At 38.7% G+C, this 13,626-nt stretch overlaps 1 protein-coding gene across 1 annotated transcript; it reads right to left on the reverse strand.

Moving 5' to 3' along the window:
- Positions 1-4,287: 4,287 nt before the first annotated feature.
- LOC307167207 (bifunctional polynucleotide phosphatase/kinase-like) lies at positions 4,288-12,628 on the reverse strand (the record flags this gene model as incomplete). Its single annotated transcript, XM_079886197.1, is given in 16 exon segments — positions 4,288-4,561; positions 4,714-4,781; positions 5,283-5,370; positions 5,455-5,564; positions 5,719-5,780; positions 5,879-5,947; positions 5,950-5,974; positions 6,653-6,745; positions 7,012-7,082; positions 8,654-8,702; positions 9,063-9,134; positions 10,216-10,323; positions 10,440-10,497; positions 10,576-10,655; positions 10,834-11,045; positions 12,583-12,628. Coding segments are annotated over 16 exon segments (1,332 nt in total). The 3' UTR covers positions 4,288-4,440.
- Between the last annotated feature and the right edge of the window lie 998 nt (positions 12,629-13,626).

The raw sequence follows: 13,626 nt of genomic DNA on the forward strand, positions 1-13,626 counted from the left end.
CTGACCCACCACCAAACCGGTCATGCTGAACGATGTTACAGGCAGCATAACATTATCCACGGCTTCTCCAGACCCTTTCCTGTCTGTAACGTGCTCAGGGTGAACCTGCTCTCATTTGTGAAAACCACAGGGCACCAGTGGCGGACCTGGCAATTCTGGTGTTCAATGGGAAATGCCAATCGAGCTCCCTGGTGCTGGGCAGTGAGCACAGGGCCCACTAGAGGACGTCGGGCCCTCAGGCCACCCTCATGTAGTCTGTTTCTGATTGTTTGGTCAGAGACATTCACACCAGTGGCCTGCTGGAGGTCATTTTGTATGGCTCTGGCAGTGCTCATCATGTTCCTCCTCGCACAAAGGAGCAGATACCGGTCCTGCTGATGGGTTAAGGACCTTCTACGGCCCTGTCCAGCTCTCCTAGAGTAGCTGTCTGTCTTCCTGGAATCTCCTCCATGCTCTTGAGACTGTGCTGGGAGACACAGCAAACCTTCTGGCAATGGCACGTATGATGAGCCATCCTGAAGGAGCTGGACTGCCTGCACAACCTCTGTAGGGTCCAGGTATCGCCTCATGCTCCCATTAGTGACACTGACCCTAGCCAAATGCAAAACTGGTGAAAAACAGTCCTAAAAGATGAGTAGGGAAAAAATGTCAGTGGCCTCCACCAGTAAAACCATTCCTGTTTTGGGGGTTGTCTCACTGTTGCCCATCTAGTGCACCTGCTGTTAATTTCATTAACACTAAGGCAGCTGAAACTGATTACCAACCCCCTCTGTTACTTAACTGACCAGATCAATATCCCAGGAGTTTAACTGACTTGATGCTATTCTCTGATTAAAAAGTGTTCCCTTTATTTTTTTGAGCAGTGTATATATATATATATATATATATATATATATATATCATTTTTTTTTTTTTTTTTTTTTTTTTAAATATGGGTACACTGAACCTGAAGTACTAAAACCTTGATTTACACACTCCGGTACAGTAGGTGGCGGTATGCACCTGAACAAGTTGGTTGCGACCCCCCATTAATATCAGAGAAGAATAAGAAGAAGCACTCACTGCTGGGTATGTTGAACGTATCTTGATGTTATGTTCTGGGTCTAGATTGGTTACCTGTCACTGGTTCCAAAGATCATCGGTGAGTGTTTTCTCACTCGGGGTGATTCCAGTGTCGTTGAGAGTTTACCGTCAGCACAAACAGCAGGGCTGGACTGGGACAAAAAATCGGCCAGGGCATTTTGGCCCAGACCGGCCCACTATATGATCATAAACACCACCCATCTTTGCACGCCCTTAATTATATGCATACCAACTCCTATTCATTAAAACCACTAATGCCATGTAATGAGTGAGTATAGGAACGAGTGAGAGTTAACAGATTAAATAAATAAAAATTTGACATTTATTAATACAGTTGAACCTTACTACACAGTAATGAATCCTAAAACAAGCTATAAGTGGCTCTGGCATAGCAATACAAGTGTTTCTTACAGGATTTTTGGTAAAACTGTGGTGGGTGGATCTTGGTCCTTGTAGGGGGGTTCGGGGGCATGCTCCCCCGTGAGAAAATTTTGTGCAATTTAATGTTAAATTCATCAGTCTGGTGCACTTTGAGAGTTCAAAATTAAAAGCTCCAACCCATATTCAGTATGCAAATTAAACAAAGAAAAATTCAAACCTCTTTTAGTTACAGTGTCTATTTACATTACACCTACTACATAATACTGTAGTTATAATATTAATACAATGACAGTAATAGCCATATTTTGTAAAACACATGCACTAAAAAATAAAGGAAACTTTCATAATTAGTTTTGTACCAATTTCTATACTTGAAAGGGATAAGCACATGATCTTTTATTTTGACACAAACTGCATCAAGCTTTTATTTTGGCGGAAAACATGGTTTACAAACGTGTCTCATTAAATTTCTAGTGAATTGCGGTAATCGTCAACTATGCAGATGTGGAAATAATCTGTAACTGGGTTATGGGTTCCTACACTCATGACATGGCCTAAGTGTTTTGAAAGTAGTTCTGCTTACTGCAGGCTCTACACTCTCTCATCTCTCTCCTGATCCTCCTCACTATTATCATCTGCCGCTGGAGCTGACGAAGGTCAGAAAACATATATTTTGACATAAAGCATCTGCTTTAAGGGCCTGGTTCTATTTTTTCACGCTATTTATCTGCACATTCCTTGCGTTTCTTCTCCATCTATTTTGACAGAGACACACTGACACTGCTGCACGCTCGCTCACTCATTTAAAGTTGTGATTGGGCCAGCCCAGTGTCAATCAAGGAAAGAACCAATGGGCCGCTGATCTACGTGTGATCTACGTGAAAAAACTAACGCTGACTTTTTTTGACCAATGCATTACACCGGCACAAACCCAGCGCCGCCAATTAAGCAAAACAAAACAAAACGAATGGGCCGCCGATGTACAAATTTTATGGGCCGTTAAAAAAATAATAATAATAATAAAAATTATGTATTTATGAGATGTATCGGCCCAAAAAGCACGTCGGCCCACCGGGAAAATGCCCGGTATGCCCAATGGCCAGTCCAGCCGTGACAAACAGGGTGGATCCCCGTATCGACAGAGTATCAAGAGTTTGTGTGGTTAAACACTGGTTCCAAAGGTCATCGGCGAGAGATTCCATGTTTCCTCTCTCGAGATGATTCCAGTGTCTACGGTGATCTAGTGTCTACCGAGTCTGCATCTATGTTCCATGCATCTGTGAGTCTTCATTCAAGTTCGGTGTATCTATGAATGAGTCTGCGTCTGAGTTCTGTGTATCTACAAGTCTACGTCTATGTTCCATGCATCTGACTCTGCATTCAAGGATTCCAGGAGGGGATTACCAATGAACACGTTTTAGGGAGTTTCCCGGAGCACAGGCCTTAAAAGAGATAGAAAATGAAAAAGGGAGATTAAGAGTGTAATTTCCGGGGTCAGTTCTGGTGCACTCCACTGGAATTTTGTAGCATAAGATGTGATGGCAGATTGTAGAACAGTCGAAAGCTGAAATAATAATGTCGTCCTTAATTAGGGCCAAAGCCCTGAAAAGGTGAAGGCCCTATTGATAACCTTAGGATTATTAATTATTAGTACATGGCTTGGTTGAATTCCAATGTAGAATGCGGTCTGTTATCAAGAAATAACAGACCGCATTCTACATTGGAATTCAACCAAGCTGCCAAGCTGCCAAGTATAAAGACTGGTTAGTCCAAAAGAATATGTCAGCAGACTTTGATAGTTACGGGGAAGAAAACCTGAATCAAATGCTGCGATCCTTTTATGCATCGGTTAGGAACGCTAACGGAAAAACATACTCAATTTCAAGTTACATTGCCATTAGGTCTGGGATATGTCGCCACTACACGACAAGGTTTGATATAATGAATAGCGCCACATTTAAATCCAGTAACGGGGTATTTAAGTCGGTCATCAAAAACCTCAGCAAAAATGGGAAAGATGTAAGTTGCTGTCTCCCAACACAGCGAGCAGACTGGTCCGAAAAGTGTATTTCGACGTCCAGCTGTATCTGGCAAGACGAGGCAGAGAGGGCAATCGAGACTTGAAAAGTGACTCTTTTAATTTAAAACGCGATGAGAATGGCATAGATTTCTCTTGCTCACAACGCTGAGACCAAGAACCACAAGGATGCCAAAGATTCATGTAAAGAAAATTACAGGGGGTGCTTCTTCGCTGAGCCTGGCAATCCCAACTGCCCCGAAGCTAGTTTTAAAAAGTATGTATCCCTTTGCCCTCCTGACACTAGTTTTTTTTTTTTTTTTTTTTTTTTTTTTTTTTATTAAGGACCATCTACAATTTCCAACATAAATGCTACCATTTGATACATTGTACCAGAGTTAGCCATAGGCTATTAGAATTTAAGCTTTCTGAGATTTAGAAAACAATCTCAGCTATAAATAAAGTCTTGTTTTACAGACAAGAAAAACACAAAAAAATTAAATCACACACAAACACTGGAAAATATTGAAGCAAGTTAATTGTTTTTGATCAAACTGAAACAAGCAATTGTTTCCTCAATATATATATATATATATATACTGTATATATATATATATATATATATACTGTATATATATATATATATATATATATATATATATATTTTTTTTTTTTTTTTTTTTTTTTTACAAGACACTTTTATTAGTAGTGTCTTTATAACAGCAGGTAGATTTCAGCAGATATGGGTAAATTTACCAAACAACATTTAAAAAGTAACAGATTAAAGTCAGTGAAAGACAAGTGTAAAAATGAGAGAAGACGACAATTCAACACAATATTTAAATTAGCATTGTATTATCAATCATGTTCCGAATTTTCAATGAATTTTTCTTCTGCTAAGTTGGGTTGGTCAGCCTTTTTGTTTTGTTTTTTCTTAATTTTTCGCTCAAACGTCAGACTCAGCCCTCAGAGAACTGCCAGAAGAGGAACTCTGATCTTTTGTCACTGAAACTAGGCACAAAATGAATCTGCAGGATTTCAGAGAAGCCCTCAGACAAACTGGGTGCCACAATTTTTTTCCTACAGAGAAGAAGAAAAAGTCAGAAACCAATCTGCTTAGTAATAAATTAGTAAATAAAGATAAAAGATAAAGAAACTTGTTCAAAGGTGTGATTTCCTGGCAATATGATCTGGTACAGTGGAATAAGCTCAGCTTGCTGCTGTTCACTCACTTGTAGCTGTGAAACACCATGTCATTGACATGAACATGCTTTGTGGCAGAAGGAATCATCTCACGAAACTACAGCAAAAAAAAAAAAAAAAAAAAAAAGATAACATCTATCAGTGACTGACTTTGCATTTTGTTTACAGTTAGTAAAATGGTATAATTTTTTTTACAGAATTTTATATTTAAAGTCACCATGAAACAGAAGTTGAGATTCTTTTATTATAAAATGCAGTAACTCTTTTCTTCCCTATTGTGGCGTATATCTGAGTGAAAGGGCTTCTCCAATGAGAAGAAAAATAAAAAAATCTAGGGCGGGACTTGATTTTGTCCATGGGTAATTGATTAGATGGTTGTGGTTTGCTATTGGTCGATCTCATGTGAGTAACAGGTTGTCACACCCTCACGCCAGTTATCACATCATCAGAGAAGAAAAGTGAATTTTCACATTAAAGAAAAAATAATAATGATGATAAATAATTTATAATACCGGTAAATACTGCAATAATAAATAAGTGTTGTTAATTTTGATTTCATGGTAACTTTAAAGTAAAAAACTACAGTAAAGACAGATACCCTGTTGTTATGCTTTGCTTGTTCCAGTCTGGTTGAGAAGTTGAAACACCTGCAGGGGACTCCAGCGCTTTGACTGACATCTACATATCTGTGGAGAAAATCATCGATGGTGCCATTTCAGTTGAAAAGACAAAGATAAATAAGCATCTGCTTTGGAAACAGAGATAGGCACCTTTTTCTCGACTCAGGGTCAGGGTTAGTGTTATCCACCGCTACGCTCTGGCCTTCCTTTAGAGCGCGTTCACAGGCTGACACACACTGCTGCCAGGAGCCAAGCATGTCCTAGAGTTCATGCGCAGATGTCACAGCATTCAGTGGCAGTTAAAACAAGATCCTCCAAATCTTCTGAACCAAATTTGCTTGATCCTGCTCTTGAGATCTACTTATTCTGTCTGGGTTCTCGGTTCTCTATTGTGTTAGCAATGTAACAACTCACCCTGTTCACATATGCATAGCCCTTTGGAATGATGTGTGTCTGGAAGAATGTGGATTTGACCGCTGCAAAAAAAAATCCCCCAAAAAACAAGGGTTATATCATAAAAATTGGTCACCTGGAAGGAGTAAGAGGATAAAACAAACACTGAAAAAAGGCTCACATCCAGGGAATCCCACTGCTACAATGACTTCCTGTTTGGTAGATGTGAGGGATGTATCAGGAGGATGTAAAGACGCATTTTGGAGTCTAATTTCCTCTGGACAATGATACAAAAACACAAAACATTATTACAGATGTTTAGTACAGTAATGTCCAAAAAGTTTGGGCCAGTAAGAGTTTTTAATATTTTTGAAAGAAGTCTCTTATGCTCACCAAGGCTGCATTTATTTAATCAAAAATAACACTAAAAAGGTAATATTGTGAAATATTATTACAATTTAAAGTAATTTAGTTTTCCATTTGACTATATTTTAAAATGTAATTTATTCCTGTTATGCAAAGCTGAATTTTCAGCATCATTACCCGTCAGTGTCACATGATCCTTCAGAAATCATTCTAATGCTGATTTGCTGCTCAAGAAATATTTATTATTATTAATAATGAAAACTGCTTAATATTTTTGTAGAAACCATGAGACTTTTTTTTAGGATTCTTTGATGAATGCATTTATTTGAAATATATATTTTTTGTGACATTATAAATGTATTTAGTGCCAATTTTGATCAATTTAATCCATCTTGACTGAATTAAAGTATTTGTTTCTTAAAAAAAAAAATCTTACTGACCCAAACCTTTTGAATTGCAGTGTGAAGTAACCAACTAAGGTACAAAACATTAATAACCATACATGTAAATAACACAATACATAACTAACACAATAGACTGTGGAAAACGTGTAAGTGAAATAAAAACATTCAAAAAGACCAATCGTTACAGGGTCAAACTCTGGCAAGCTGAACTGAGCGGGTTTCCAGCCCAAGAAGTATTCCTCTGGGGTGTGAAACTGAAGACCAATGTTGAGGGCAAACTGAGGGCACAAGAGATAAGGGATTAAATCCTGTAAAGCTGTATTATGTCAAAAGCCCACAACATTGTAAAGTTTCCCTTTTTTGTTATACTAAAACGGAGCAAGAAAAACACTACCATGCCCTCTTGTGGCCCAACCAGAGAAAAGCTATTACACGTGATTTACATTTACATTAATATAATTTATTATAAAATGCAGCAACTCTTAGTAACAGTAACAAATTCAATCTGCTTATGAGTAATGAAGACTGCAGTTAACGCCATTACCAGTCTGTCACTGCAGGAGAAGTCTTTCTTCTTTTTCCCTGGGGCCCAGTTAGCAGGACGTCCTGCTGCATCTGTAAATGAGGGGAAACCATTACTGAGCATGTAAATCTGAAATGTTATTTTGCACTATGTGAAGGAAATAAAATACATAAAATAAAAATTTAAAACAATGTTTTTGGTTGCACTTTATTTCAAGTGTGGGTCTCTGCAGTCAGAGTAATTGGCGTGCCGAAAGGCAGCGGGACGTTTGAAAACGGAAAACATACGGAGAGCAGCAGCTTATGTTTCTGCTCTGACAGCCGGAAGATCACGCCGAACACGGTGAGTGCATGTTAGAAATCAGGACTGGTGAGAGGACATTGGGCTTGGTATGATTATAGTCTTCAAACCAAACTTGGGTCTTCAGCCTGTCTAGCTAGCGAGCTTCCCATAGTGTTTACGTGTTAGGTCAGTATGCGGAGAGTAGGCGGTCTTTTGTGGCTGTTCAAACACATTTGACCACATGAGTGTTTATACAATGAAAGCAATCCGGTCGAATGTGTTTTTATGAAGGTAAAAGAGTAGCAAAACTCGAGAGCACGTAGATGTGAATTTGAGAACTTGTGCAATAAATATTCGTACTTGTATGTGAAGATTTACACTCACAGCTCCAATGTGAAAACCTGTAAAATAAAAATCTGAAGTTGAATGTTGAAATTTGCACTCGCAGACAATAGGTACAAACCTGTATTCTGAATTTGAAGCTGCAGACAAGTAGTCACAAATGTGTAAAATGCCATTCACAGAAATACAATGACAGACACAAACTTATAATATATATTTGCATTTAATCTTACATTCACATTCCCAGTACAACCTCAATTAGGCACTTGCAACTTCTCAAATCTGTCAATGCAATATCAAATTTCAATGCCATTCGAATGGCATTTTACACATTACTCATACAAGTATGAGTATTTATTGTACAAGTTCTCAAATTAATTCACCTCTACATGCTCTCGAGTTGTGCTACTCTTTTACCTTCATACGTTTTCGACTACCTCTGGAAGTGGTCGAAAGTGGACGAGCTCAAAACGTTTTAGACCCTGCTTACACCTCTGTTTAGCGCCATCCACTTGTGATCCGATCGACCAAAACGCATCTTAAAGGAGAACTCCGGTCAATTTTTCCAAAGTAGTCGATTGCCGAGTTCACGCGCGTGATCATAGGTAACTAAACCCATGCGCGTGAACTCGGCAATCGACTACTTTGGACTTCAACCGAAAAACAGGATGTAAACAGGTATTTGCGCTGGCTTAAATAACATCATTTTTATACATATCTTTCACATCTACTGCAGTCAGATTCACTCGTGTTCACTCAGAAGGAATCACTCACATTTTCTGTGCACTTGTAATGACACATCAAGGATGTTAAGAGGCTAAAAGCAGGTTTAGTACTTGCCCCATTGAAGTCAACAGGGTGCAAATTTTAAAAATAGAATAACTCGGTGTAGGCAACACCGATTTTTGTCGTTGTTCTCTGTATTGACAGCACTCCAAATGTACAAAAAAATGAGCTCAATGTTAAAATTGACCGGAGTTCTCCTTTAATACCAGGTGTAAACAGGGCCTTAGACTTGAATGAACTTGATTTAGCTCACCTCCTACATAGAAGCTCTGAGACACATCTATTGTCACTCCACCATTCGCCTGCAAAACACAACAGTGTCTTAATATACATAGGCTACTGGGACTGAACTTGCTGCTTGTATGTAATGTAAAACAAATGACACTTTAAAATGCAATTCCTGTAATAGACAACTAAGAAAAATGAAACAAAAGCACGCACATCAGTCTCAAAAGGGTGCTCGACTAAAAAACCAACAAGTAAAGAATAAAGTATAAAGTCGGCAACACCTGAGCTCCAAAATTATCAAAAATATTTATTTTCAAGACAACTATCGCATAGCGTACATTACGTTTCGAGCACGCAGGCTCTTCATCAGACGACTTTATACTTTATTCTTTACCTGTAATAGACAACTACAAATAACCAAAATAGTGATTCACCTTCTCACACAGATGTTCCCACATTCCGATAACAGGCTTTCTGTAAATACCAGGGGCTGTGGAAACAAACACCTGAAAAAAGACGACGTGTTCACATTCGTAAATAAGTTAAGAGAAATACAATTTTCAAATGCTGCCATTCAAAGGTTCGGGTCAGTAAGGTAATAAATTAATAATTTTATTTAGCAAGGTTGCAATAATTGATCAAATTGTAAAGACATTTATAATGTTACAAAATATTTCTGTTCCAAATAAATGGGGTTTTTTTTGTTTTTGTTTTTTTTTATTCCTGAAAAAACTGTATCACCGTTTCCACAAACTTTTTCAACATTGATAAAAAGTTTCTTGAGCAGCAACTCAGCATATTAGAATGATTTCTGAATGATCATGTGACACTGAAGACTGAAGAATGATGCTGAAAATTCAGCTTTGAAAATGGTTATTTTAAATAATAATAATCATTCACAATATTACTGTTTTGACTGTATTTTTGATAAAATAAATGCAGCCTTGGTGAGCATGAGATTTCTTTCATAACCACTAAAATAATTTGTTACATTTATATAGCGCTTTTCTGGGTGCTCAAAACGCTTTACATAGAATGGGGGAATCTCCTCAACCACCACCATTGTTCAGCACCATCTGGATGATGCGATGGCAGCCATATTGCGCCAGAACGCCCACCACACACAAGCTTATTGGTGGAGAGGAGTTATGAAGCCAATGAGTATATAAGGTATATGCCATGATGATGGACAGAGGCCACTGGGCAAATTTGGCCAGGATGCCAGGGTTAAACCCGTACTATTTTTCAAAGGACAATCTGGGATTTTTAATGACCAGAGAGTCAGGACCTGGGTTTAACGTCTCATCCGAAGGACGGTGCTTTTTGACAGTATAGTGTCCCCGTCACTATACCGGGGCATTAGGACCCACACAGATCACAGGGTGAGCGCCCCCTGCTGGCCTCACTAACACTAACACAGCAACCTAGTTTTCAAGGAGGTCTCCCATCCAGGTATTGACCAGGCTCAGCCCTGCTTATCTTCAGTGGGCAACCAGTCTTGGGCTACAGGGTGATATGGCTGCTGGTAATAATCTTACAGACCCCAGACTTCTGAACAGTAGTGTATGTAGTGAGCGTGTCATTAACCTGAATGGGCAACTGAAGTGTCTGTAAAATATCCTCAGCTTTGGACTTGAACACCTCCGGTCTGAGTTTTCCTCGAGATATTCCCATCTGATTGGTGAAAAATACCACCTAAACAGAGCAAAGCAAAGTAAAACCAACTGGACATTTATTGATGCTCTAACTTCCTTTATGAAACATTATCTTATACTGACAACATCAACAAGTGATAGTGGATTAAGAAGCACCTTGTATCCTTTCTTCAACAGACTGGCCAGTCTGGGCTGAATCTCTGGGAAAAGAATCCTAAACAAGAGTAAAACACCATCAAGTGAGAGACAACAAACAGCTGCAGGGTATAGCAAGTTCTTCAACTAGACTCACTTCCAGTCATCTGGACTTGTGGGAAATACTTTCCCAGACTTTGTAGTGATAATGCAGCCGTCAATGTCAAAATCTGCGACCTGTATCACACAAAACAGCATGAAACATTATAGAAGCATAATGGTTTTGATGGTTAAACACTGTGTGCTGAACAAACACTATGTGATGAATAAACACTATGCTATGTGCTGAACAAACACTACATGCTGAATAAACACTATGTGCTGAATAAACACTATGTGAAAGTTCATGCCTTACTTTGGAGCTTTCTGGAACCCCTGCTGCAGTGAACAGCATAAGGCTGCCGATTTGTTGCCAGTGACTCTGAGAGCAAGTGGAAGACAGAGCGCTGGGTTTGATAGTTGGTGAGTCCAGGTTTTTATCACTCTCTCTCTCAGCAAATGCTTGTAACTGCTTAAGCTTTTTCTCAGATGAGGTTTGTTCATCTTCATCATCCTCATCGTCACGCCCTCATTTCATCCGAGGGACGTCCTTCTCTGGGCTGCGAGGTCGTTTTGTTGCCTGAGAAAAAAGAGCCAAGGTTTTATGGGATATTTCATTTGATTTTATGACATAAAATAACTCTAATAATAATAATAATAATTTAAAAGAAAAATGGGTTGAAAGTGTTTGAAAATGTCAGTACCACAGAAATGAAAAATATAAATTTCCCACTAATATAAAATAAATGTTTCTTTTATGAATTTATACACTCCTGCAGACTTGAATTAACTAACCTTTTAGCTTTAATGTATTCTTCAGTATTGTTTTTGTCCTAGCTCACTGTTTCTTGCATGTTTCTTCAAAAACACATAGAAAATATACAGTGAGGAAAATAAGTATTTGAACACCCTGCTATTTTGCAAGTTCTCCCACTTAGAAATCATGGAGGGGTCTGAAATTGTCATCGTAGATGCATGTCCACTGTGAGAGACATAATCTAAAAAAAAAAAAATCCAGAAATCACAATGTATGATTTTTTAACTATTTATTTGTATGATACAGCTGCAAATAAGTATTTGAACACCTGAGAAAATCAATGTTAATATTTGGTACAGTAGCCTTTGTTTGCAATTACAGAGGTCAAACGTTTCCTGTAGTTTTTCACCAGGTTTGCACACACTGCAGGAGGGATTTTGGCCCACTCCTCCACACAGATCTTCTCTAGATCAGTCAGGTTTCTGGGCTGTCGCTGAGAAACACAGAGTTTGAGCTCCCTCCAAAGATTCTCTGGTTTAGGCCTGGAGACTGGCTAGGCCACGCCAGAACCTTGATATGCTTCTTACAGAGCCACTCCTTGGTTATCCTGGCTGTGTGCTTCGGGTCATTGTCATGTTGGAAGACCCAGCCTCGACCCATCTTCAATGCTCTAACTGAGGGAAGGAGGTTGTTCCCCAAAATCTCGCAATACATGGCCCCGGTCATCCTCTCCTTAATACAGTGCAGTCGCCCTGTCCCATGTGCAGAAAAACACCCCCAAAGCATTATGCTACCACCCCCATGCTTCACAGTAGGGATGGTGTTCTTGGGATGGTACTCATCATTCTTCTTCCTCCAAACACGTTTAGTGGAATTATGACCAAAAAGTTCTATTTTGGTCTCATCTGACCACATGACTTTCTCCCATGACTCCTCTGGATCATCCAAATGGTCATTGGCAAACTTAAGACGGGCCTTGACATGTGCTGGTTTAAGCAGGGGAACCTTCCGTGCCATGCATGATTTCAAATGACGTCTTAGTGTATTACCAACAGTAACCTTGGAAACGGTGGTCCCAACTCTTTTCAGGTCATTGACCAGCTCCTCCCGTGTAGTTCTGGGCTGATTTCTCACCTTTCTTAGGATCGAGACCCCACGAGGTGAGATCGTGCAGTAACGTAAGTAGGAACAAATTATACAAATTATAGATTCACGAGACCAAAAATCGCCCGTTCGATATACACAAGACGAATTATATCTCATGTTTAACATGTTGAATCGTAAATATTCAACATGTTTAATATTTACGATCAGAAATCCTGATGTGTGGGGGGAACTCCGAGGACAAACGCATGCACGTTCTGGAGATTATCACGTGAAACGAAACAAAATCCAATTTAGAAAGCGAGATGATGGAAGACACGGTCATTCTCACACATACATACTTGCAGGAAGCTGAGTGTTAAGGGTTCAGTGAGGTTCTATAGAGGGATTAAATAACTTTCAAAAGATACAAAAAATCCAATAAAGAATAAATAAAGACAATAATGAATGAATATATTTCTGTATAAAAGGTTATATATAATGGTTTGTACAGTGTTTTTTTTTTCACGTGAATTTTCTGTGAAAATCATTCCAAACACTATCATCGCAATTTCTTCCTGCATATCATCCGCCATGCTTATTCTGAAGTCTCACAAGATTTTGCGAGATTTCCTGTGTTCACAGTCAAGACTCTGGTTGAAAATCTGTTTGTGTGTGGTGTGCTGTCTTTGTCACATCATGGCACACCACACACTATAGGAGCAAAACACTTAAATCTAGGATTTGTTGTCCTCATGTTTGTGGTCTATCACATTTTGAAAATCTTATAAGATGTAAAAAATCTTTTGGTGTGTACCCAGCATTAGTTTGATCTATTTTCTCTTTCATATTGTTCGTTGTTTATGTCATTGTGATTAGTATCTTTTAATGCCAGAGGGCTCAGGGATAGTGTCAAAAGGAAAGCTCTTTTTTTGTTTGCTAAAAAACACAAGTCAGATTTTTGTTTACTTCAGGAGTGTCACTCTACTAAAGATGATTACAAATGGTGGAAATCTCAGTGGGGTAATGATATTTGGAGTTCACATGGCACTGAACACTGCTGGAGTAAGCATTTTGAGAAATACATTTGAGGGGGATATATTAGGATCAGATAGTTTGGGCCTTCATTTATTAGTGATTTCACTTAACCAACAAACAATAATTCTGGGAAATATATATGAGAACAATACTTCTGAGGATAATAAATGTTTCTTTGACAAGTTAGATGAGAAACTCACATATTGGTCGAATAAATTCCCTAATGCTTTT

This window comes from Squalius cephalus, assembly GCF_949319135.1.
Source record: "Squalius cephalus genome assembly, chromosome: 11".
NCBI lineage: Eukaryota > Metazoa > Chordata > Actinopteri > Cypriniformes > Leuciscidae > Squalius > Squalius cephalus.